Here is a 26,902-nt window from a genome sequence, read left to right as displayed (position 1 = left end):
AGGGTTGCACACCTGAGACTTATTCATAATCATCCACTGCTGTAAACCAGATACACCCACCAGTTCTTCAGCTCATCACACTGGTACTCACATACAGACAAACCTTATTTGTGTGCCATGGTTCTAGTTCAGTTGTTTTACTGACTACACTCTATTGGTTAAAACACTTACTAATGTTTTGATTGTTGTCATTTTAATAAATAGCTTTATTGGCATCTTCAGCAGCATTCTGTTAGTGGGGCACGGCCAAGAGGAAAGGACTTGGGCTTATATCTTGAAGGGTTGCCGGCTCAAATCCTGGGAGAGGCGCAACTTGGCTGCCCCTGAGCAAGGCACACAATCCCTATTGTTCCTACACCCAGCTTGTGTGTGTTCATCAGAGGTGGAAAGAGTACTGAAATCTACTCAAGTATATGTTCCACTATTTTTGATTCAATTTTACTTAAGTACAAATAAAAGTACTTAAGTAGTCTAAAAATATACTAAAGTAAAAGTAAAAAAGTAGCTTGTTTGAAATGTACTTACTTTTTTTTACAAGGTCGGGGTTCTTTCTTGTGTATACAAATCCCACATTAATTGTTTTTAATTAAAGACAAACCTTTACAAATGAAAGTGCTGACAAAATGAAATATGTAAACATATAATGCATCAGTCAACATGGGTCAAAGGTCACAAATGCTTTCACTTTCTCACTCACTCAGGGACCTTAATAAGTGCCACCATATTTTTTTTACTCTGTAACACATGTGATTTAAAATGTAGTGAAGTACAGTACTTCCAAAAAGAAAAACATACTTAAGGAAAAGTAAAATTTCAAAAAAACAAAAACAAAAAAAACTACTCAATTACAGTAACGTGAGTTCATGTAATTCATTACTTTCTACCTCTAGTGCTCACTACTGGTGTGTAAAAAAAAACTGTGGGAGGCAAATTCAGTGTACGGTCAGACTAAAACCGCTAGGTGGCAATACAGAGCAGAAAGTCAATGGGGAGCAGCTTGTCGACTTTTTCCTACACGTTGCAATTATTCCTTTGTGTGTCAGATTATTGTCGTGTTTAAAATACTTCGACTAAATTAAACACATGTTCATGTTTTGATAAACAAACACAAGTATAGATTCATATTGCACTTTGTTTCATATCTAAGACGCAACAAGTGCAACTTATAATACAATTATGTTACGTTTTCAATGTTTGTAACATTGAACATTGTTATTTTTCTAAATGTAATGTAATGTAGTCACAGCACAGTGTTCATAAAAAAGAAGAAAAAAGTGGCGCATATAGTAAATAACAACTGAAAACACATCAAAATGACAATGTCCACAAATAAAATCATGACTAAATCAGTGAAGTGAATTACACACGGTACCTCTGAGTGACCCAAAAACTCCTCATCCAATCAGAGCCCTGCTGTACTGCATGGGGTACTTTGCGCCTCACATGCCTCGTACCAGCTGAGAGAGGTGGTCTTTGTATGACTGAGCTGAACAAGCTCCTGGATCTGCAGATCCAGCAGACAGCACGCACTTCTGCAGCAGCCAGGACCTCAACAGACTGAAAACTCCTCAAGAGGCGCAAGAGAAACTGCAGCAACATAACACCGGCGTTTGGTGTTGTGTGTAGACTTTTCTACATACTCTTCAGTCCCGTTTCAGAGCCTCATGTCTCTGCCGTTAACTCGAGATTCACCTTAAGGTTTCGAGAACAAAAACATACCCTAAAAAAGTCTGCCCAGAGTAAAAGTATTGGTTGTGAAATGGGCTCCAGGTTGTTGTGGCTGACTTTTGCGCTGACAGCGGCTCTTTCTGCTGGGGAAGACGCAGGGACCGCAGGGGCCACAAAGGAAGAAGACATCCCGGAGGGCGCATCCACCCTGGCGTTCGTCTTTGATGTGACCGGCTCCATGTACGACGACCTGGTCCAGGTCATCGAAGGCGCGTCCAAGATCCTGGAAACATCGCTGAGCAGACCCAAGACACCACTCTACAACTTCGCCCTGGTGCCTTTCCATGACCCAGGTAATGCAAACAACACAGGCGGGCGATGGAAGCTCCAGCTGTGTGACGCTCACCTGTACTGATCTCGTCTTTACGCACGCCATTTATCGGCTTTATTGTACTGTGTTGGGGTTTTATTTGAAGTTTGCTCTTTGCCGGGGAAACAAAAGCACACAGAAAAGTGAGAAATGTCATAGTTTACTCACAATCCACCCCGTAAAAGGCTAATGTTCCTCACACCTTCAGAGGAGGGGGAGATATGGTCTCAGCGCACAGATGTTCATTTTGACGGTCACTATCATTAGCATTCCGCCTGGGTTAGTGTAAAGCTTATAGGTTTGTGATGCAGCATGATGATTATCATCACCACTGGGTGCTCTGTCATTCTGAACGTCTAATGCTTGGGCAATATACGCTGTCATTGGGCTTTTTTAACTGAAACAGTGGCTTGAAGGTCAGAGGTGCATGCACACATTCACATTAAAAGTGACATTTAAACAATAATTGTCAAATCAATTTCTTGGATTTGAGTTCTCCTGGCCAAAACAATGCAAGTTATTGGATATAGATTGTGTGCAGGCTACATGAGTTATACGCAACTCTATTTACCTTCCTACCTGTGTATGATATGAATGCCAATCAAATCCAACTTTCTTTGTAAAGCACTTTAAAACAACCACAAGTGTTGTGCAGAATAATTCTAAAAGTCACAATAAATAAAAGGCATAGAAGGTCTCACGAGGCGATAAGATACATCTAAAACAACTAAAATGAATTAAAAGATAATAAGACATGGATAAAAATAATGGCCGAACAATAAACCGCAATAAAGGCGGATCAAATAAAAGTGTAATTATAGAGAAATAGCAACATAAACAGTGTCAAAGGTCAATGAAAAGAGATGAGTTTTAAGAAGAGATTTAAAAACACACAGGGTAGAGGCCTTTCTAAGTGCAAAGGCAGATCATTCCAGTGTTTAGGGGCCACAGCAGCGAGTACATGGTCCCCTCTGAGCTTGAGTTTAGTCTTTGGCACAATCAGGAGCAGCTGATCAGCTGACCTGAGTGAGTGGGAAGGTGTGTGCAGGTGTAGCAGCACAGAGAGGCAGGGCACGGCAAGGCCATGAAGGGATTTAAAATCAAACAGAAGCATTTTAAAATGAAAATCCTTAAATGTATGTGAAGCTACAATGAGTTGCTCTGTGTTTGCATAAACCATCGTCATCCACAGCTTTTCTGACTTAAACATTCGAAGTTTAAAAGTTTTTTTTGCTTCTCTGCAAGGATTTCTCAGGCCCTGTAATTACTACTTTTTGAGAGCAGGAGAAGGAGAGGTCACTTCCCTGTTTGCAGAACCACCATCAAAGGCTGCTGTCATGCCGTATCATGGTGTGTGTGTGTGTGTATGTATCTGGAGGTGAAAAGTGGAAGGTGTCCACCTGCAAAAATGCTAATTCAACAACAAGAGCGAAGGGGGGGGGAGGTGCTCACTGTAACTGAGCTGTACAGCAAAGCGCTTACCAGGACCACCACATAGATCTCATAAAGGTCAACACGGGGAGAGCTAACAGGACAGAAATCCCTGACAGATGAGGGGGAATCTGAGTGACACCATAATGTCCTGTGTCCTGATTCTTTCTTGCCAAAACCCACAGTTTTATAGAATTTATGTAATTAGTTGCCAAATTTAACTTTAGATCATTTTATATGTACTTATTGCAGCTTCACTATATCTGGAATATACTATATGTGTGTAGAACTGTGTGTATATATATATATATACAATCTATGCAGATCTAGTAGAGGAAAAGAAATGACAAGACAGAGGTGATCTGTGAGGTGAAGAGGCAAATTCCTATTCCAGATGTTTGTTCTCCTCCTGCTAAATGTCAGCATGTCACAAATTCTTATGGTGCATAATTTCTCTATCATTGATTCAATCCACCCGCCTCTGTGCCTAGAATAATAATTATATTCCGAGAGGAAATATGCACAGTGTACACAAGTGCTACAAATGATGAATTTGTTATTGAACATCCCCGGGAGGGAGTTAATCTGAGGTCGTTAATAGATTATAAAAGAGCAGTGGAGCATTGTGTGTAAAGAGATGAAGATAGAGTGACTGTAACTTGAATCTAACGTTAAAGAAGTAATAATACAGCTTTCCCTGTTGAGTAAACTGAACATGCAACCGGTTGAGCTGCAGTTTGAGCGCCAACTTCTCTCCACAAACCACTCATCCTTGTGTTTGTCCCTCGACACAGAGTGACGTTCACTGGCTCCTTAAAATGTTAACGAGGATGTCAGAAAATCCCTGGGGGAAACAGAGGAATGATTAGCAGAGCTCACTCACTGTTAGCAGGGGCAGCTGGACATTAACCGCTGATGTTGTCCTGCCCTTGTCTCTCTCTCTCTCTCTGTCCCACTTTTGTTTTCCTCCAGACATTTTTTTTTATTAAGGCTTTGTTTCCCATCCATTTTCTCCACTTTTCCATCCGACCCAGTGTGATAACTGCAGTCCCTACTGTTTGACTTGGCTCCTGTTGAATCAGCTTCAACTTTATTTACACTGCAATCTGACATGGTAAACATTGGAGTGTGTGTTTGCGGATCTGTGTTTCTGTCAGCCTGTGTGTGTTTGAAGTGAGAGTGTCAGGAGGATGCCTGGATATTGGGGTCAGGCTTGTGTGGGAAGATCAGTCAGGAAGCCTCCCCCCCTCCTCCATCCTGCAGGGAGAGAAAGGACACTTCACAAGTCACTTTACTGAGCTGCAGTCTTGTGTGCTTAGCACTAAGGTCTGAGAACACGCCAATGAAACCACGGTGGAGTTGAATTACATTCCCCCTGTTGTGTTGTCATTTCTTACCTTTGTTATTTTTATTTTAAAAAAATGGCTTTCTTAATGACAGAATCAGACAGAAGATGTGCGGACGCGAACATGAGCATCTCGTTCCTCAGAATACCAAGTAATCCGTCGTTATGGAGTCCAGTCTCTGGCTGAGATTACAAACAGACTCTCTGGACTCGTGGAACATTTATTTGAGAGTTTACAGCCAAATAAACTTTATTTCACAGCACTCTTGCCATTCCCTAGTCAGGAAGTGTGGCCTTCATCCCAGAGCTTATGTCAAAACGTGCAGCTTTCCCAATCAACTGTTAATATGGAAGCTTTAGAATAATGTGAATATAGTGCTTTTGGCAGTGGACCAAAAATATGATGAGCATGTGTGTTTTCCACAGTGATTCTACAATTCCCTACACACATGCTTATCCTTGTAAATACTACCTTGCTGTGACAGGGTGTGTTTGTGTGTTTCTTGTGTGTGCTTGTGTTTAATTGGCTGACACTGAGAGGGGCTGTTGGTGATGACATGGTGATGTCTTTTTTTGTTTGTGTTAGCTGAGCACTCTACATAATGCCCTAATGGAGCAGTAGCTGTGAGTTATATGTTTTACTCACACCTTTAATTTCAGGCTGTCTGTGTTCACATCAAATGGAATTTACCTGGGTTTTTGCTTTGACTTTTAAACAGCAAGTTCTGTGGGAGCAAAGGGTTTACTAAACATCACTTGAAGGTATTTTAATAATGTTTTTAAGTTAACTTTTTTGTTGCAAAGCCTGCAGTAAACAAAGTCCACGATCCATATTAACTTCGGTGGTGATGCTCCATCCGTCCTGTCATGAAGACATTTGTCTCATGCTTGTAGTGGATGATCATTTGGACGGAGGTCAGGTGACAAGAACTTTGTGCTCCTGGGTTGTTTTATATTTTAAGTTTTTGTCAGGGTTTTAATGTAACAAAGTACAAATAGCAACTTTTACTTTTACTGCACTACATTTCCTCTAACTCTCTTTGTTAATAAAATCAGAAGAAGAAGAAGAGTTGGTAATGGTCTGTAATTATATAGAGCTTTGGGTTTAAGTGTCTTGCTCAAGGACACATATACACATAGCAGAGCCATGAATTTAACCCAAAGCCTTTCAGTTGTAAGACTTCTTGCCTTACCACTGAGCTACCGTGGCTCAATCCTATCTTCTCACCTTTTTAATACTTTTACTTCTAACACTTAAGTACATTTTCTATCAGAAAACTACTGTTGATACTTAAGTACAGCAAATGTCACATACTTATTAGTCTTTTACTTATTATAAAAAGAAACAAGAAAACAAAGTCATTTTCTGGTAAGATACCCTTTTAGGTGCTTTATATACATTTTAAAGGTTAAATGTCTCATTTGATAAAGAAAATGTTGACGCCCTCACTTCACAGTAAAAAGTTTCCGCTTAATTCTCGTATCTAAAGTTAAAGTGTTGGAGTAAAGCTGCCCCTGTGACCTAGATATTGGCCACCATGATTTACAACCTCCCGTTGTTTGAAGTGTTATCCTCAATTCCCTTCTCTCTCCTTTTCTGTCATACTGTCAAACCCTCTTATGCGTACATAAAAAAAACCCTGTGTGTTGAGGTACTTACTATCTTTATACTTTCTGGCTGCACTGGATGTTTTCAAGGAAACATAAAAGCCAATGTGGCTTCAAGGTCTCAAAATGAAATCATTTACTGACACATTGAAATTGAGCACTAGGGTATCTAGCATTGCTTTCCTGCTGTTTGTCTTTAGTTAGAGGGGGATGGAGGGAACCCTTGGGCGTGGAGTGATAGCGGGATAGCTTGTGTCTCCTCTGCATGATCAAAGACGTTCATCACTCAGCTCCCTTTGTTGGCGTTCAGCGTCCTTTTCTACCTTCCCCTTTGCATTTGTGTCCTTCTATCTAGAGCAGCATTTTTGTCTGCTCTGTCCCACCCGTGTGAGATTACAAGGAGCCTGCGTTTAGCTGGACGGAGTCAATAATGATGCTATTAGGCAGGAATGCCAAAGGAGCGAGGTGGAGGCTTTGGAGAATTAGAGGAAGAGAACGGAGTGTGACTACAATGTGTGTCTTTGTGTTTCATGTTGTAATAGTCCTGCCTTAGAATATTAAAATGGCCTTTAATTTTTAGGGCCATCATACATGCAACGTCTGAAATGCCCCAAGGTGCTTTTAGCACAGTGGTTTTAACTCCGCTGAGCTTTGTAATTGGTGCTCAGCGATTATCCCCCTTTCATCTGTGTTTGAAGGCAGCACATACCTGAGGGGTTCTACAAGGACACTTTAAATTGTTGTCCATTTACAAATATATGAGAGAATGCAAGACAATGTATGGATAAAGAATTGAGCCGGTGCTTAGAAAGGTCACAGGTAGTTGACCTTTTGATGCAATGGGTGACACAAATCCACTCAGAACAAATGACCCATTCGAAAGGCATTTGTCAAACGTTTCTGTCATTTTGTACTCTTATCTGTGTTCGCTTGGTTTCCCTCTGGGCTTTGTATTTGTTTTCCATTCTCTGTTGAATTCAGAGTTCCTGACGTCCCGAGGATCACGTACACTGCATGGTTGTGACCATAAAGCCCTTTTTGACATCATTGTTAGACCTTTCACCAACATCCCCTTAAACAGTCACTACGGTTATGAACTGTAGCTAGACTGCACCATTTAATTGGACTATGCTTATGTCAAGCTTCATTCTGAGCCCTCCTACCTTCCATGAACCTTCAAATATTAAATTCTTTGGGTTGGCAGGGCATAAACTTATCAGTTTAAAAATGCTCTGGCCTGGATCCCACCGTGTTTTTCCTCTTCTCCTTTTATTTCTGGGTCAAAGCCTGGAGGCGGGAACTGTGGAGCATGTGCAAAGCACCTAGGCTAGTTTGGGTCCAGTTGAACATATATTTGCAATAGATGTGTGTTAATCCAACTAAATTATATCTAGTACAATTTCAGTTGGATTGAAATGTGTAAGTCAATCACTTTATTTTGATAGTCAATTTTTGACTCTCTGCTCATCATCACCAGTTATTCAGTATCATGTCAACAGATAATCAGTTGACGCTTATTTATATCTAATGTTTTCAACAGTTTTTCCACTTGAATTAGATGGTCCTGACAAACACATTGACAGAAGTGTAGTATCCCTGACAGAAGTAACACACCTGATTCAAATAAAGGCCTCGTTATCAGGTTTCTGCAGAGCTTGCTAACGAGCTGATCATTTGAATCAGGTGTGTTGGACCAGGGAAACCTCTACAACATGCAGGTGAGTGGGTCATGATTCTGTCTTGATTCTGTTAACTTTCAAGTGATAGAAGTTGATAATAAGTACACAATCTACAGAGAAGTCGTGTTGGTTAATAGCAAACGGTGTTTTTATTGTCGACAGGCAAATTTTGTATTGTGTTCAGAATCTGTTCATAAATTGGATATCGCTTCACATCTAACCCTTACTAATAGAGAGTCAACAATGGACTGTCAACCTTAAAGTCTACAGTTGGTTTTTGTCAGAATTACGCAATAGTTTGTTGTTTCCTAACAACATATAAATATACTGAGTGATGATATCCATCCTCAATAGCTGGTGTTTAGTTTGTGTTGCAGTATCTTTTTTTCTTTTTTCCTTTTCTTTTCTTCTTCTTCCTTTTATCACAGTATATCTGTATGTGTAGACAAAAGAGAAAGGGTAAAATTTGAAGCATAAAAGTGAAAAGGAACATTGTGATGGAGGATTATGCTTTAAGCAGTAAATGAGGACAATGATGATATATTTATATACTGTGTGTGTGTGTATATATATATATATATATTCATATATATATATAAACTACATACATATTAGGGCAAGAAAAACAGACAAAAAAGAGTAACTAGGTGTAAACGTACAAAAATAGTTGTAAAATAACAAAATACTAATAAGGTAACACACTAAGCAACATCATATCCATTTAAAAGGCTGTGTGTTGTACCAGGTACTGTGGCTTCAATCAGGATAAATTATTGACCTCCTTAAAAAAAAAATCGACATATTGAACTTAAATGTGTTCTAAAAGCAGTTTTCCTCACATAGGAATTTGACTGCTCTCATCTGTGTCTGTCTACAACTTGCACAGTGTTTCAACATGCATGTTTGCTGCATGTCCAACATGTGTTTTACTGTTGTCGGGCAGACGTGTTCCTCTGACCTATCTGTAACTCTTACCATGTGTTTCCAGCACAAACCGTCTGTCACTTCAAGAAAGCTTGAGAGAGCTGAGGACTCGAGGACAGTCAGGTAATTCTGATATCAGCTGCTCACTGGTCACCTGTTGTTGGTTGTGAGCAGCTTTTAAAATGCTGCTGTTGCAGTTTGTTGTGTCCATGAGTAACCAGCTGTCCCATTTTATGCAGCAAAGTTTCAGTTTCCAAATCACTGCTTCAAAATTAAACCCAGGTGAATTGTTTCCAGCAAAGGTCAGTTACCCATAATATTATAAAGCCAGCTTAATTATTTTATTGTTGCCCCTTGGTTTTTTTGTTTTATAGTCAATTAAATCACTCCATATTGATCTTTAGACAGATTCATAAATTTCTGTTTTTTACGTGAATCTGGAGAACACATTTGACCACAAAGTTTGAGTGCCAAATTCTAATTGTTATGGCACGACTTCTTGTTGGTTGTGTCTTCCAAAGCTTTTTTTCTACACTGCATGAACTAATCATGTACTGTTTAGTTGAAATATGTGTGTTTTAATATGACATTTAGTCTTGAACCGATGTCATGTGCCTCTTCTCATGGACACAGTTTTTAATTTGTTTGATCATGTAAGGCAAGACAGTGGTAAATGTACGGAACAGCAGGATTACTTGTATTTGTTTGATACAGATTTGAATATTGGACACTTTTGTACTTTCTATTAACAATGGATTTATCATTGTGAGAAACCCACAGTAAATGATCGCCTGATTCCTATTTATTTGTGGATCATTTAGCTGTTAAATGACATGAGGTATCAGGAAACACTCCGGAGAATCCACAGTGAGTGAATAGGCAAATTTCCTGCTCCTGCCACCTCCTCGCCTCGATCCTCTGAAGATTCTCCTTCTGTGGTGAACGTGTCTCAACCAGACAATGCCATATGTGAACAGCAAACTATGAAGAAAGTCTGGACCCAAATTTCCAGTGATTACCCAGAATCATATCTGGAAATGACTTAAAACATTATATGATAACACATTAATTACATCACAGCTTCTTATGCTAAATCCTTATGCTTTTTGTTTCTTTTTACATTTAGCAGTTTTAGTATTTTGAAGGGTCTTGTCACTGTTTCACATTCACACCAAATTTTTTTTAACTGACATGGAAGCATGTTCCTTTAACTGTGACAAATGTGCCCAAACCAGACAAAGTGTTAAGGGAATTACTGGCTGTGAGGTTAAAGGTCAGGCTGTCGGTGCCCTCTGCCCTCTACCTCTGAGGGTTATTCATCGGGTGAAGTCATGTATCTTGAAGACCACCACTCAAGACAAATGTTTCCCAAACTATATGATGCCCTGGCACATATTCTCTGCTACAAAATCCTAATGGCACACAAAGAACTTGGGCTTTATAAAATAGTTTGCGAACCTGTTGTTTCATGAACATTAACATTATTATTATGCTCTGGATAACTGAGAATTCAAACACCCGGAGGAAGATCTTAGCCTTGCTATGTGGTGTGGACTCTTGCAGCTACTCTTCCAGCACAACTACTGTGGTGGTAATAAACAAGTAACAAGTTTTTAATATTTACAACAAACCTGCACAACTCTGAAAGCATTCATGGTTGCTGTGGCACTCCAACAGGAAACCAGCTCCTCAGACATGCAAGTGTGCATACTGTATGTGTATGGTCGCCACTGCTGATCTGCTGCATGTGAGTTTCCTCCTTCTGCATCAGAAGGCACAATTAGATTTTCCTCAGTAAAACAACGGAGGCACACTCAACCAGAAACACCGCCCAGTCACTTTTGCACAGTCTAGGATTAAACCATCTTCCATCACATATGCTGCCGTGAACTGTTTGTTCTTGTGATTGTGATACTGAGCTTGTTGTCCTTTACTTCCAAACATACCATGTAACTTTCAAACTATAGAGTTGACTTGATGAGAGTGAATCATAGGATAAGACCTTGACAATTGTCATTATAATCATTATTCCTACAATGGAGACCATATGGAGAACACTTCAGACAGTAGACTTGTCTGTGTGTCTGCTGGCTGGGCTGGTTTTTGCCTTTTCAATGAGTGAGGCGTTAAGGCCCAGTCCCTAAGTCCCTGACCAGCCCTACCCCTCAGTTGTGTGCATTCACATGTAGGCATAGGGCGTCCCTTTACTTGTTGAGTAAAGTTTAGGGGCTAACTAGTCGACAGTACGACAAATGCTTCACTGCTGCTGTTGTTTGTTCAGCTATCTGCTCTGAGAAATCAAAGAGGATAAGAAGGATATGGGTGAAGTCATGGAGGAGTCGACTTTGGCATAGTTTTTAGATATTCCCGCTACTTCCTGTCACCTGATGCTGTTTCCTGTGTCCCACCTACACCTTTTCATTGGCTGTTGGCCACATGTATTTGTAGTTGGGTCAGCAATCAGTACACACTACCGATTGTGTCATGAGTTGGCTCAAAAAATCAAACATATTAGATTGACTGCGACAGAGGTCAGGTCGGGTCTTTTACCCTCACACACTTGCTGATTCGAGTCTTCACCCCTCACACACTAACAGATTTCTGTGTCAACTAGCCATGCTGACTGTCCCCAACTAGTGCCGAGTGGAGCAGACTCTACCCAACTGTGAATTGTAGGTCAAATCTGGCAATCGTCTTCTCTAACCCTCCCCTTCATCCTTGTAGATGTTGCAGAACACATGCAGTCTGGTTTTGTAAGTTGTTGTGGATCGTTAGTGCAACGATCCAAAGACTTATGACCATGGTTTGTTTGTGTTTGTGTTTGACATTTTTACAGGTGTAGTTGACAAAGAGGTTAAGAAAGATTTATTACAGCTTGATCTAGAAACCTCACTATCAATCAGTATTGACATGGGGCTAAGCAGGCTAAGCGGGTAATTGACAGCACGGCTCTCACAACATTCATCATAAAACAGACCAGAACGCTTCCTTAGTGGCTGGACATCATGTTCATCCTCAGTCACATTCCTTTGACTACAACCCAACATGGTTTGTGTGTACACAGTTCACCTTAGCCATTTGGTTCAATGTTACAGGTCAAAGATCACATTTGTTGTAATTGGCACAAGCTACCAAAATGGTGGCTGCAAACGAACCCGGATTGTGTGGGATAATCTTAATACAATCCAGATTATGACAGCTTGTTTTTGTACATTGACTGACTAATATATCCTGATAACATGCCAGCTGAAATGGTGACAATACATAGTAATACAACATAAATGTTAAAACATGTCAAGCACAAAAGACAACAGAGTTGTGCCTTTATGTATACAAAGTAGGAACAGTGATCAGAGTAAATTATCAGAGCAGAAACGTTCCTTTTTTCATTAAAAAAAAAAAGAAATCTGTGTGGTTTTTTGCACAGTACAGTAAGCTCAAACTAAACTAAAGAGACCTCAAATAAATATACAATACAAATACAAAATTACCATTTACTCCAGAAAAAAGGAAACTATAATGCACACCAGACCATTAACAGATCATGGAGTTCAAGACGATGGTTGAAAAAAACGTAACGGTCAAAAGTCACCCTGGAAGATATGGTCGTAACTCACTGCTGTGTTTTTCTTTAAATCCCCTACAAAAATATCTAGTTTTTATCCAAATCACAATATATTTTTGTTGACTGAACAGCAAACAACAAGAAAGACATTGATTTTAATTATGCATAGTTTTCTCTATACATAACGCCTGGCCAAAATAAAATCTCTTATGTCACATGTGTACATGGGGAAGACTCAACATCATCTTCATGAAGACAATGCAACAGATATTGATGATTATAATTGTTGCCAAACAGCTCTCCATCATCTTCTGAGCAATAAATTATCCACTTACTTTATTCCTTTTTCTGCCTTCCTTATTTGTCCTCATCATTTCTAATGGCTCCAATTCAGACAGAAAGTCTAGGGGCAGTCGCCAAACCACACTGACAGATTACACTCAACTTCTTTCTTTCTTTCTTCTTTTATGTCGTCCTTTGTAGAAATTCACTTCATCCCGACAGCACACTTAGTCATACCAAGCTTTTTGGTGGCAATTAGGCTAAAGGTTTTGAATGTTAACATGTGGTAGAGTTCGGATGGATCCTCATGAATCCACGTGTTCACTGTGATCATTGCATGTGATCCCACTTTGTCCCATAGAAGATGGAAAAAGGGAGGTTCAAAGAGTATGCTGTGGAAGTCATCATTTGGCTCTTCACCGTCACTGCCGACTGTGCTTTGATGACTTCTGCTGAAATGTCTCATTCACTGATGTCATAGCGATCCAAAGGCATTAAATTGAACTTGTTTTGATGTCTCAGCAAATTTACAGCCGCACTTTGTGATAATGGCACAGAGGATGGCATGTGTTTCCTTCGTTTACGGTGAACCATGATTTGAACTGAGTTACAGCTGTCAAGAAGTATGCATCAGATGTTTTGCACTTAACGTTTGATGTCGTATTATCGGGTTATTGTACATCATTGGTGTCAAGGTAGCATTTGATTGAAAAGCTATTCACTGTGGAGGCAATACAAGTTTGTTATCACGTATACAAGATATAGTGATGGACATAACAACTCCCCCAAAATTAAGCCAAATCATGTTATTCACGTTTATTAATCCACACACACACACACACACATCTTTTTGTGTTCAGTCTACTAGGCAGATGGATGGATGGTGGCAGGTTAAGCGCTGTCATCCATATCCAGTACATGCTCCTTGTTCATCTGGGACAAATTACATGGCTGTGTATGGTGTATGAGCATTACTTGGTTCTTACTTTATATGTGTGTGTGTGTGAACATTTGAACTTATGAATGGGGAGATAAATGGAGGTCTGAGGTTTTGTGGCCCATCGTCCTGACACATATTTGGTTGCATCAAGTGAAGTGGAACAAGAGCCTGGTGGTCTGTCTTTCTTTCTTTCTTTTTTCTTTCTTTCTTTCTTTCTTCTTTTGCATCACAAGTTCAGTTTGTGGTGGTGGTTTGAAATCAAGCTCATCATCAGCTCTGTCGCTGAAGGCTAATCCCTGGCAGTTGGTGAAGTCAGGCATGGTTAAAGATGCAGAGGGAAATGGTGGTTTTGAAAAAAAATATCGTATAGGCAGAAGAAGCATGGATTATGTAGCACAGACTTGAAAGTTTCCTGCTCAGTTTATAGGAACTTGGGATTTTACAAAATAACACTTGTCGGTTTTGCTTTTGCTTAACATAAATCCACATGATTAATACATTCCTCATTCACATGTTGGTCACATGACATTTGTAGCATTTGTCTTCACAGTCTGTGCTTAATGAACCATTTATATTTGACGTTTAGGGTTTGAGGGATGTATTGGATTTCACATTTTCCTTTAACCAATACCCGATCCAGTCATTTTGACCTGTATCAGACCGATACTGAATATTGTATTGGCTCACACCTCTTAGGAACATGTGTAATAGGAAATAGAAACACTGTAAGCCTTTGCCAATGCTTGAAGTAGTCTTTCGTCAGATGTCATACATACTAGAAGAGAAAAAAAAAGTGAAATGTGCATGAGTGGAGCAAAAATAAACCACTTGCAGCTAAATTGAAGTTGTGATGTCTTTTAACATACTACTTGGATTAGTATCTCGTCACAGGGACTGACCACTTCCTCTGCAATGTGCTGCCCCATTTCAAACGGGCAAAACTTGGTAAAATGCAGGAATCCCCCTTTCTCAAGTGTGCAATTTCCTGTTTGGGAAAATCCTTCTGCCTGATTTTGCTGCTTTTATGCTTGAGTACACCAAGCCTATTTGGGCAAATTTGATTCAATTAAAATAAGCCAGAAAAAAAAGTTAACAAAGAATAGTTAATTTGTTCATTTGCTACCTCTGTTTGCTCCACATGAGTGTTGCGGGTGGCCAATCCAAGCTGACATTGTTGACGTTTAATCAACAGTGTGCATTTATATTTTAAGAGTGTAGATGAATGTGTGTGTGTTGAAGCATGTTGTATGCATTTGTAGATGTGTTTTCTTCTTTTGCATGAAGTGTGTTTCGTCCTGGACACTCATTCTCTTTGTGCCACACTCAATGTGCTGTTTCACATGTGTTTTCTTTAGAGGACAGGGGACAAGTGAATTATGCCCCGTAGCTGATGGTCGGACGATGACAGTGGCTTGCTCTCTGGCAGACTTACACCTGAGTCAGCAGAATGACAGAAAGCTGTGTTTGTCTGTGTGTGTGTGTGTGTGTGTGTTTACAGCTTCTGTTGCTGTTAAGTGCTGTAACAGCTACAAGTTGTGTATCCTGCTGAATGGGGAAAGCCACAGAGCCCCTTTTCACTGAGAGGTTCTGTGAAGAAGGACTATTAAGGACTATTAAAATAGACCCTTAAAAGTGTATTCCTTCAAATTAGGAAAAGAACACAAAGTGTTCTTTGTGACGGTGCTACTGATGGTATTGATGAACAACATGTTTGGGTTTACCGGTTCCTCTGGGCTTTTAATAGTCTGTATTGTCACAACACATGATTGCGGGACCTCTGTAATTAGGATTTTATAAACTAGAGTAATGAGGAGTTAGGTCTTTGCCAGGTCTTTGCCTTCAGGAATGAAAAAATGAAAGCAAATGTTGCAGATGGTAAATGTCACTGCTTCCGCTGCTATAAAGACTCGTCCAAGTGTCCCACAGGGTGTTGGAAGAAGCCAGCATATTAAGAGCATAATTTTCCCAAACTGCCACATCTTATCATGTTCACAACATGCAGTATTGTACATAGCACAGCAATGACCATGCTTCTGCCATATAGCCGCTTATGAAGCTCTACTGTTGCTGCCAAACATCAGAGTTTATTTGGTTGGAGACACAAATGACTGTGACCTATCAACATATTGGCCTTGGTATCCCTTGGTGCTGATGATTGTTGTGAGGGAAGGGATAATCACTCCATGGTGAACGGGCGATTGATTTCCTGCCTGAATGTCAGTGGAGGTAAAACTGAGTTTGCCGCTGAACAGTTGCCCAGTTTGTTCCATCCCATTAGACTTCCTGTGTGTTTACTTGCATGCGATTTGCAGATGCATGCTTTCACAGAGATGAATGATGCAATTTGGTTTTAGTTGTTTATTCTGAGCCCACTTGGGTCCACAAATGACGTTAATAACAGATTAAGGAAACAGGATAGGATCCAGATTGTTTGTTTGCTTCAGTCATTCCCTCTCTTTGTTGTTTTTATCAGACTTGAATGCCATGTAGGTGTTCCGCATCACCAAGAAACATTAAAATGATTTATTATAGAACTTCCAGAAGAATACTGTATATAAAATGCACTGATGCTTTCCTGACACATGTCAGCATCCAAAGTACTTTACATGCTTTATTTTTTAAACACCTGAAAGAAATACTTTTGCAACACAAATGTCATTCATATATTATTTGAGGGTTGTAGAGGGAGCTGGAGTCAGGATAGACCGTCTACAGGTTGTTGGTCTATGATATGGCCAACAACCATTCACACTCATATTCACACCAGTACTTTAACATGCATTTTCACCACAGGAACTAGTAATAGGAACCACAGGAACCAGGAACTAATTGGATGCTCAGGGTAATACTAAAATATGCTCCGTCTAGATGATTCCTGAACTGTTTTAGAGTCTCCAATTAAGCTAAACCGAATCTGCATGACTTTGGACTGTGGGAGGAGAACCCGCACAGACAAAGGAAACATGCAAAGCCCTTACAATAAAAAGCCAACCCAAATCAGAATTTGAACCAGGCACATTCTCTTTTTAAGCATAAATGATGCATCCCTGGGTAAGGCACCAGTTCCCCAAAGGTTTTCAGCAGACACTGGCAGAATAAGAAGATGCTCTCATGTCTGATAACTATTTTGACTATTGTGGTATCAAGAAGTGCACAGGAACTCAAATGTGGATAAAAAAAAAAAACCTTTAAAAAACAAAAGGAACAAAGAACAGCACCAAACTCCTTATCACTATATGTCAAATATATGTCATCAGATAGAGTTTAAAGAATTACATTTATTTAATCTACTCATGTTGAGCAGCAATGGTTTTCCAAGATGCCGATTCAGAGAAGGTGGCTATGGTGAAGAGAACCACAGCCAAAATAGTCTAAAGACTACTAACAACAGCCATGGGAACTTGTCCCATAAGGAAAGAGATGTCAGCTTTTCCATCTCTGAAAAGTTTGGCCTGAGAGCCACGTTCCATTCAGAACAGCCAGACACATTTCCATGTTAGTTTTAAAAAGCGTCTCTCATCACCGCAAATGTTCCTACACTCCACCTTGAGGATTTACAAGGATGCCAAAATCTGGGTTATTTGGAAAAAGACTTTGTCCTTTGTGTATGTTATTGTGTGCTTTTCAACAGGTTGCATATAGGTTGCTACGAAAATACATTAAAATCCTCATTGCCAATTGCATAAAATTGTCAAAATCACTAAGCTTACATGTTTACTACGGAAAGCACTAAATAATAGAGTTGTTTAAGGCATCTTAGTACTTTATTAAATGTAATTGTTTAATGTAATTGTTAAGTTAAGTTTGTAATTTAACTAATTTGGGGTTTTTACCTATAGACAACTTGAAGGACCGTCATAAAACAGTTCAAACTGTATCCCTTTTCAAAAGGAATGGATCCTTTTTAATTGCGCTCTCTTCAACAATGGAACCCTTGTTTTCAAATGTGCATGACTACTGTGTGTGTGTGTGCGTGTGTGTGTGTGTGTGTCTGTCTTTTTGCAGCCCCTCATCAGGCTCATTCCACAGCACAGCTGCCGTAGCTAAAGTCTCACAGTTTGACTGGTGAGGGGGCTTAGCTGCTCATTAATGGATAGAACAAAGTAAACTGGGAAACAGCGGTGACAAATAGCACTGTAAGAGGTACATGTATACTTTAGATCACAGGTCATGTTTTCACTCTCTGGTGCTGGGGCTACACTTTAATGGTGTATCGCTCTGGTGTAGAGAGAGAGAGATGGCTTAACCAGAGAGTTCATACAGTAGACACAATGAAAGGTCTTTCTTTTGTGACCAGAGTAGTGGCAAAGGGTCTGTTTTTATCGACATATAGAGCTTCAATTCTTAGTCTGATCATTTTCCAGTTAATAGAATATTTCAGCAAACACAAATCTAGTGAGTAGGGGCTGAAGTACTGTAAATATTTCTTCATTAAAACGTCAGAACGCAACTTTTGGCGATTTTTGTTGTCAATGTTATTTTTTCTGCTTCTTCATCATATTGGTGAAATCTTTTGCAACGTTTGTCAAGCAATACTATCAGACCTGACTGAGGGAACGTTTGTGTATAAACCGGCAGTGCAGGGGTGGGCAAGGGACACATTGTATATCCTTATCCTGCAGATTGAGTGTTTTTTTTGAGCACTTCGAGGTGGTTTCAGTCATACTCCACCCTGTTTGCTGTCTTCTCACTAGCACCATGCTGCTGTTGCCCTCCATCTGTCTTTATGGAAAATGAATCATGCAAGACGATGTCGCTGTACTCAAAAATACAAAGCGAGTGTCGTGTGGAGCTGTTATAGGCTCAATAAGCATTGTGTGAACTAATCTGAAAATGATTTGAACTAAAAATGATGCGTCACATATGGTGTTTCAGAGTTCTGAGTACATCAGCTCTTGTGCGACAGAAAGAATTGGATGTGTTTTCAGAGCTCCGTGTTCTTATCAGGTGCAAAAAAACACCTTTTGTAAATAACATGTGAAGAAACGAGGGCAGTATGGATCATTGTTATATCTTATCTATGTTGAGAAAAATGTCAAGATTGCTGTTCTAATCTTCCTTTTATGGTTTTTCCTTCAATACTAGTCTGTCCGTCTTTCTGACATTTCCTCCTTTATTTTTCCCTTTCCCTGTCAAATAAATATATTTTCTTTCCTGCAGTTCTCCTCGGCAGCTTTAATCTGGACATCCGTGAGCATTTGCCAAAACTAATATTTGGCTCTACAGAAGAATTTAGGGAAACAAGAATGCTGAATGTTATTCATCAGATGGAGACTCCAGCCAGTGGCTATATTAATCACATCGCTTGTTTTTGTTGTTTCTCTGCAGAGATTGGACCTGTAACAATCACGACAGACCCAAAGAAGTTCCAGTATGAGCTGAGAGAGCTGTACGTTCAGGTGGGTTCACAGATGAAATTCATCAAATGGAGGAGATAGCAACCGTGGTCTGGACACGGGGGGGGTCATAGGGTCTTGATAAAATCTGCAAAGTATGGTCATGCCAGACATATGGGCCAGAATATTTGTGAGCTGATTAAGACATTGTTTTCATCAGTCAACATTGTGCAATTAAAAGAAACACATTTTATTTGTTTTTACATGATTTATACGATTAAGTGTGACAATTTGATGTGTTTTCACACTTCATATAATATTGCCAGAGGGTCAAACATTCAAAGCCTTCGTCATGTGTTGACCCAGGAATTTCACAGTGGAAAACATTGTTCTCTTTTGTGTTTATTTTCCCTCCTGCACCATTGCAAACAAATGCATAAACAAAAACATACCACGGCTAGACAACTAAACAGAGAACTGCCAAGTTTGTGTGAGAGAAAAAAGGACATTGTGCAGGAACTTTTCCTCCTTACCCATTAGACATGCAGTAAAACTGCAAAAACAGTGTTTGTTAAAGTAAAAGAATGACAGAGCGACAGAGACCAGTAGCATTCAGAAATATATGCTTTGAAGAAAGTGTGTGTGTTTGGCAAGTTTTTGTGCATCTTTGGCTTATGGTGTTGTCTTCATCTAGTCTGTGAGTGTTTTGCTGTGCGTAGAGTGGAAGAGATCCAGTTTTCCTCTCATTTGCTTCTTCATTCAGGAGTCTGTTTTTCCTCATCTCACCTGTTCAGTCCTTGAAAGTAGTGCATGGAACATTCTGATAGGAACTGACTTTAAATTGAATATTTTCTGTTGTGAAAAGGGTTCATATGAGTTCTATAGTTATGGTGGTCAGTTAAGTAGTCCTTCTCAATGAGAACCATTGTGTAACCTCAGCACAAACCACAAAGCAAGATGACCCCAGTTGTGAGTAGCAGTAATGTAAACATAACATCCAGATGGATTCTGCGATTTGACATCTTGCCACAGTTTTCAGTGGCATTCAACTACAAACACCATGAAGCCTGACAGTTGTGTACACATTTCAGTCATATTAAAATGAGAGTCTTTGTGGGTCTGGCATTCCATTCATCTATGTAATCCAATACATTTTATTATCTGGAGCATGTACAATCAACACATACAGTCAGTGCAGTCGTCACAAAGTCTGGAGTCTGGAGATGGCACATACATCACAGACTGACGGAAGCAAAAATGATTTTGCTAATTTGCTTCAATCTGAGAATGAGACACATAGGATCCACTTGGAGCCACCACAGGTAAACCTGAATCAGTTGTGTTTCTGGATGTAGGAACATGTTTCACAGTCAGACTGAGGTGTGACTGACAAAGCATTTTCGTTGTGGCACGGTGGTTTAGTGGTTTAGGTTAGCACTGGCAGTGGTTAGCACTGTTGCCACACAGCAATTGATTCCCGGTCTGGGACCTTTCTGTGTGGATGTTGCATGTTCTCCACATCCATTGTGGTGGTGCACTCAGTTGCAGCAGCTCCGATCTGTTATATTGATGTGCAATTTTGGTTGTATAATGACAAATTCTTTCATTATTTCCTTTCTTTCATTTTCCTTAGATGCTAGTGGCAGTGAATGTCATATTTGAACCCTTTAAGGGAGGAGATGTTAGTCAGAACACAAGTGCATAAGGTTATCAGGCTTAGTGCTGGGGGCAAGAGGTGAAATGAGGAGTTGCTTTTTGGCCAAATTGGAGATGTCGGGGTTCGCAGGAAATGGAAGAATCCTGTCTCTTCACCTTCTGCCCTTCTGGCCTAAAAAAATGAGTCACTTCGTTCCAGATGTTACTCATTGGGGGTGATGCATCAAAGATAGTTGTTGAACCCCACAGACAGACAGATGCGTGCCCATAGGAATGCTGTCAAAAACATTTCCTTTTGACCCCACCAGTCAGACAGAGAGAGAGAGTAATTGATGAGAAAAAGAAAGAAAATACTTGAAGAGAGGTATTTAGAGCTTGTTTGAATCTAGATTATTTTTCATCCTTTTATAAATCCATTAGATGTTGTTACTTTTAAGCTTCAGGCCCCCGCAGTTATTGTTTTTAGGTGCGTCCATATGAGCCAATTGAAAGCCCAGAACTTTTGTCTGCTCTTAATTGTATTTTTTCATTAAATGTAGTTTGGTTTGACAAAGAAAAATAGGAGATGTCAAAGTTACAGAAGTTGCAACAGAAAGAAGCATTATGGACACACATAGATTCTATTAAAAGTCCCCTAGTTGTAATATTCAATTTATCAATGTGCTCATGGAATCTACAAAGTAATGACTGTGTAGATTCTCAATCATCCTGGGGTGGACATGGTTTTCCAAAAGTCACTGAATCAATTGCAACTGGACTTAAGAGATTTCTTGGAGGCATTTCACCTCTCATTGAAGATGAGGAAGCCTCTTTGATGAGCGGTGAAAGAAACATCTACAAGTCCTGATGTTACTGATTCAGTGACTTTTGGATGTACAACATAATATTTAAGATTTAAATCATCAGTTGCTGCTGGGTAATTCAGGAAACTGCACATGTCTTCTAAACTCATCCACACATGTATTTGAATGCCATATGCTTATGACATCCATCTCTTTCTCAGGGAGGTGGGGACTGCCCAGAGATGAGTATTGGTGCCATTAAGATTGCTTTGGAGATCTCCTTGCCGGGTTCCTACATTTACGTCTTCACAGATGCCCGATCTAAAGACTACAAGCTGACCCATGAAGTCCTGCAGCTCATTCAGCAGAAACAATCACAGGTTTAATTTTTTGTTTTACTTTAACATGGTTCAAGGTTTAATGGTAAAGAGATCACATTTTTTTTTATATGTACATGTTCTTGTGTGTAGGTGGTGTTTGTGTTGACCGGGGACTGTGATGATAGGACACATGTCGGATACAAGGCTTATGAGGAGATTGCCTCCACCAGCTCTGGACAGGTCTTCCATCTTGACAAGAAACAGGTCAACGAGGTAAGAACATCCTCCAGAAACAGAGGTTTTGAACAGCAGTTCTGGTCTCGACTTCTCCGAGTCGGATGATTACGTTTTTTTCTTGCATTCCTTTGATACTGCGATGTTTCGAGCTTACTGAGCTCTGTTGGATATCACTCTGAAATCACAAATCACTGCTCCTTTACCTTCAACTAGGTCTGTATCTCACTCACACAATAGCAGTGGGATTCTCCACAGGGACGTGAATGAAATAAAGGTGAAGGACATGGGAATGTCAGACACTTCCTGATGAATACTTTGCACAAGTTCGGATGATGACCTTGTATGCAGCCGAGGAGGCAAAAGCAGCTGTTAGAGATTTCAGAGAGACACGGTTTTGGTTCTGGCTCCATTCTGGAGCCTCAGAACCATGGTGCTTTCTGGCGAACTAGCCCACATTCACACCAGTTTAAGAGGAACCAAAGTGTGAGGATGCTACTCTGCGTTATTCAGGTGGAAGGAAACACAGCACCATCAAAATCTCTGTACTTCCTCTACTTTCCACTCGTCCTGACACTGATGATGTCACGGTTTGTGAGGATGAACCAAACTCTTTTTCGGCTGGTTCAAAATTAGGTTTGGGAAGCGGAACTGGCACGGAGCCCTGCCGGTGTGTACATTAGAAATGATGTGCATTTCTTCCTTTTTTTATATTGACGATCCATTGCTGTAGGTCCTCAAATGGGTGGAGGAAGCCGTGCAGTCGTCCAAGGTCCACCTGCTGTCCACTGATCACTCTACCGGGGTCAGCAACACTTGGCAGATGCCCTTTGACCCCAGCCTCAAGCAAATCACTGTGGCTCTCAGTGGCCCAGCACCTAATATTGAGATTAAAAATCCACAAGGTAAGAGGTTTGCTCTATACAGACAGTGTATGTACAGAACTGTACTGAAACTGTAGGTATTCTTTAATGTAGGTATGTATTAGTACATATACACAGATAAGTTACAAAAGGACAAGACAAGACGCAGTGTGGAAGTGTAGAAATTGCAATGGGGTTTAAATTGACATTCATTTCAGATCTTTCATTCAACATGTGGCAAAATTGCACCCTATAGCCCTAATAATTAATGTTTGGCCTTTAGGGAAGATTGTGGAGGTGGGTGACAGCCTGACCGAGCTCCTGCACATCCCCAACTCTGCCAAAGTTGTCAACATCAAGGACCCACAGCCTGGGATGTGGTCTATCAAGGTAAACAATCCATTCTTTACCTGTAAATGTATTTAAAAGTTGAAAGCTTCTTCTAACATTTCCCAGAAGTGGGCTGTCTTTAAAAGCTATTTACTGGTTCAGTAGTGTAACTATGGAATGAGGTCATGACTCACACCCTATGAGGAAGCTGAGCTCTTTAGTTGAATTACTGCAGTAATAAATCAGCATGTTCAAATACAGTGATGCATAATCAATTTAATATGCTTGTTGTGTGGTCAAAGCATCTCCCAGGAAACAAAACCATGACCAGAAATGCACATTTGAGTCTTGAGTTCCCAAGATTTTTAAAGCGAACACCACAACTGTCAACACAAACTTCTATAACACAGCCTTGTTCATGGGCCTGATTGCTGTTGTGTACTTGTTTCAGAGTGTAAAGTGTTAGCACCCTGTTGCTGAGGTAATGTAAAAAAAGGTCACACATTTGACTGCCCACACTGTCAAATCCAGATGTTGGGAAATGACAAGCATTTTTACCTGAGTGATTTGTTGAAGGGGCCTCAGTGACCCTGTATTCTCTGTAGACCCCTGCTGGGATTCTCTCCCTCATCTCTACATAGCTGTGTTTTGTGTTAGCACTCCGCTGATTTATGGGAATTCAGACGGGATGAAAATCTGTGTCAACTATCAAAATGCTGATTTGCATATTTTCTCTCGATACTCCCATTATTTGTAGAAGTAATGTAGAACTTCATTACTCTGTTTGCTGTCTCATTTTCCTATATTTCCTTTTCACATGTTTATAATCTATTTTCAAGAGACATTCGTGACAGTTTTGGGAGCATACATTACATACATTATGTACATACTGTACATAATGCAGCATTAATGTGTTTACATGAAGGTAATCAACAGAATGTGGATGTGAAATAAGGCGTAAAGGTGTAATGGACTGAGGTTTATTTGCAATATAAGATTAATTATTCAGCTTTAATTTGATGCTGGATTCTCTCACTTAACATTCAAAACATTACATCACCCAACCATTAGAAACACTGATCATGTTTTTTCCTCATGTATGATAGGAGGACTGCAAAACATTTCCCCCAGTGTGCTATATAACTACTGGCAGACCTCTTTTATTTTATGATTGATTGCTTACATTGCATTCTTTTGGCTGCGTAACACTGTTTTCTGTTAAAGCTTTTTTTATGTAGACCATGTCCTCAGCCTCTGACTGAGCTCTGTGCTCTCAGACTTCATGGTGATCTGATGAGGAATATTCAACAGACACAAAAAAGAGATGTTGTATTCTGTCGTCTTTGTTCTGCCTCCTCCTGTGCGTCTTCTTTAACCACTTCCTGTCACTATTGTCTTTCATCATACATCTTCCTCTCAACACATTCACTCCTCACATTCTCCCCCTCAGCGAAGTGCATCAGGATTTGCTGTTCTCTCTCTCTCTCTGGCCCCATTTCATTGTGTTTTTCCCATTTCGCCTCTTGGACACTGCCTTTTCCATCTTCAGTCAACACTACCTGGTTTCCATACTAAAAATATCTCCCCCTTTTTTTTTTAAACTGTGCTTCCCAGGACATCCAAAGAAATGTGGATAAATGCTTTAGTGGGAGTTTGCTGTTCTTCCATGCTGGTTTTCAGAAACACTAATGTGTAAGACCCACATCACATTTAATCCTTTTAATATACCTTTAATTAGATCCATCTCCCCGTCATATTTAAAGATTTCTTTTTACACTTTTGCCGTCACAGTGGCCCCATATTGTATCATGTGATCATATTTTGCATACCAACAATCGTGTGTTGGCCTGCAGATGTCCTCAGATGAGAGGCATCCAGGTGAATTTTCTTCATGTTGCAGTGACCTCGACGTTGTCAAGTGCACTTTAACTTCATAGTCCATTTTATTACCCATGATTACAGTTTGGAAGCTTGCAATTGTAAAAGCACGCAGGCAAACAGAAAAGACAAACGGGGTTGACATGTTCCCATGCCAATCTCAGGGCGAAAGGCGGGGTACACCGTGGACAGGTCACAATCAATCAATGCTTCAAATAATTTAAGTATTAGAGGAAGAAGAAGAATAAGCAAGGCTGTCATTTTTAAGGCAGGGTTTCTCAATCCTGGTCCTTGGGACCCACTGCTCAGCATGTTTTATATGAATCCAACTGACTGACAACACACCTGATTCAAATGAGTCGTTATCGGGCGTTATCAGTGCTTGCTGACGAGCTGACTATTTGAATCAGGTGTGTTAGAGTGGGGTAATATCTGAAACATCTCCAGGACCACGATTGAGAAACCCTGCTTTCAGTTTTCTTCTACTTAAGTAATAGAAAAAAAAGGCTAAATGTGTCTGAACCCTCATATTAAACAAACAAAAAAAAAATTCTTCTACTTTAGGTCTGTGGAACCAAAACTGGAGCAGTTCACTGTTCCAGCTTTACTGACAGGGACTCTAATTTTTTATGAAGACATGACCTTTAAAGGACCTCTCCACATATTATGGCCTCATTTACAACTAACTGAAGACCCGGGATTCTACAGCAGCCATTAGGGCAGGGTAGATGGCCACAACTTGCATTGTGTTTTATGATGGCCGGCATTAGCATTGAAGGTTAGTTTGGATTCCCTTTGTTCTGGTGTTACCTCATCCTGTCTGAACATTTCACGATTAGCAGAGCTGTTGTTGTCTGTCTGAATGAACCTTTCTTTCTTCATCATCAGCAATTAAAGTTAACGTGCAGGAGTGTAAAGTCGGTCATCTGAAAAATGCAATAAATCTGCACATTGTCTTTCATTTCATGCAACTGCAAATGACAGTTTGGGTTTGAATGTCTCACGGTGCATTGTGACTCAATGTCTGTGACACCCCCGAGGTGTTCAACTTAAGGTGAGGAGTTTCCACCTCTCACCAACCTATACTTCACTGTAATTACTCTGTCTCTATTTCTGAAAGGCTTCAAAAGAACTCTGAGCAATGAGGACCACACAAGCCACCCACCATTCCCTGATTATAGTGGTCGTGTTTGTGAAATTAAAGTATGAATGTCAGACTGAATGGGTCACCTCTGAACTGTGGATGTTTTATAAGCTCTGGCGTGAGATACTTGACAGCCAGTTGTATCTTAAGTGGCTTGTCTATACATGTGGAGACAGTTGGCACACAACAGGCAACACACAACAATCTCAGTGTTGTGTCTGTCATTTAAAGCACTCTAATGCCTTAGATGCAACAACTGTACTTATTCTCTCGTACGTTCTTTATAAATTCTAAGTGTTATATTAAGGTTCTGGGCAAAAATTCTTGGACATAAATATTGATTTGAATTTTTTTTAATGCAGACCTCTAGTGATGGAAGACATTCTGTTCGTATCTCTGGCCTCAGCACCATTGACTTCCGAGCCGGGTTTTCCAGAAAACCCACGTTGGACATAAAAAAGACCTCTAGTCGGCCAGTTCAAGGTCAGTGAGGGCAACCTTCCAAATCGTAAAAGAATGGACACCACAGCTGTTATATGTTTTCCCT

General features: G+C 40.1%; 1 protein-coding gene across 2 annotated transcripts in view; it reads left to right on the top strand.

The window, feature by feature from the left end:
- The first annotated feature begins 1,461 nt into the window (after window positions 1–1,461).
- hmcn1 (hemicentin 1) overlaps window positions 1,462–26,902 on the top strand; it is a 77,772-nt gene continuing 52,331 nt past the window's right edge. For both annotated transcript variants that reach the window (XM_058638178.1, XM_058638177.1), the window contains exons 1-7: window positions 1,462–2,021; window positions 19,141–19,211; window positions 21,808–21,966; window positions 22,057–22,179; window positions 22,874–23,045; window positions 23,287–23,393; window positions 26,718–26,838. In XM_058638178.1, coding sequence (XP_058494161.1) covers window positions 1,760–2,021; window positions 19,141–19,211; window positions 21,808–21,966; window positions 22,057–22,179; window positions 22,874–23,045; window positions 23,287–23,393; window positions 26,718–26,838 — 1,015 coding nt within the window. In that variant the 5' untranslated portion in view covers window positions 1,462–1,759. The remainder of the gene's footprint in view (window positions 2,022–19,140; window positions 19,212–21,807; window positions 21,967–22,056; window positions 22,180–22,873; window positions 23,046–23,286; window positions 23,394–26,717; window positions 26,839–26,902) is intronic.

Source organism: Solea solea, chromosome 9 (genome assembly GCF_958295425.1).
Source record: "Solea solea chromosome 9, fSolSol10.1, whole genome shotgun sequence".
Classification (NCBI taxonomy): Eukaryota; Metazoa; Chordata; class Actinopteri; order Pleuronectiformes; family Soleidae; genus Solea; species Solea solea.
The sequence above is the reverse complement of the archived record's forward strand: the minus strand, read 5'-3'. Positions and strand labels throughout refer to the sequence as shown.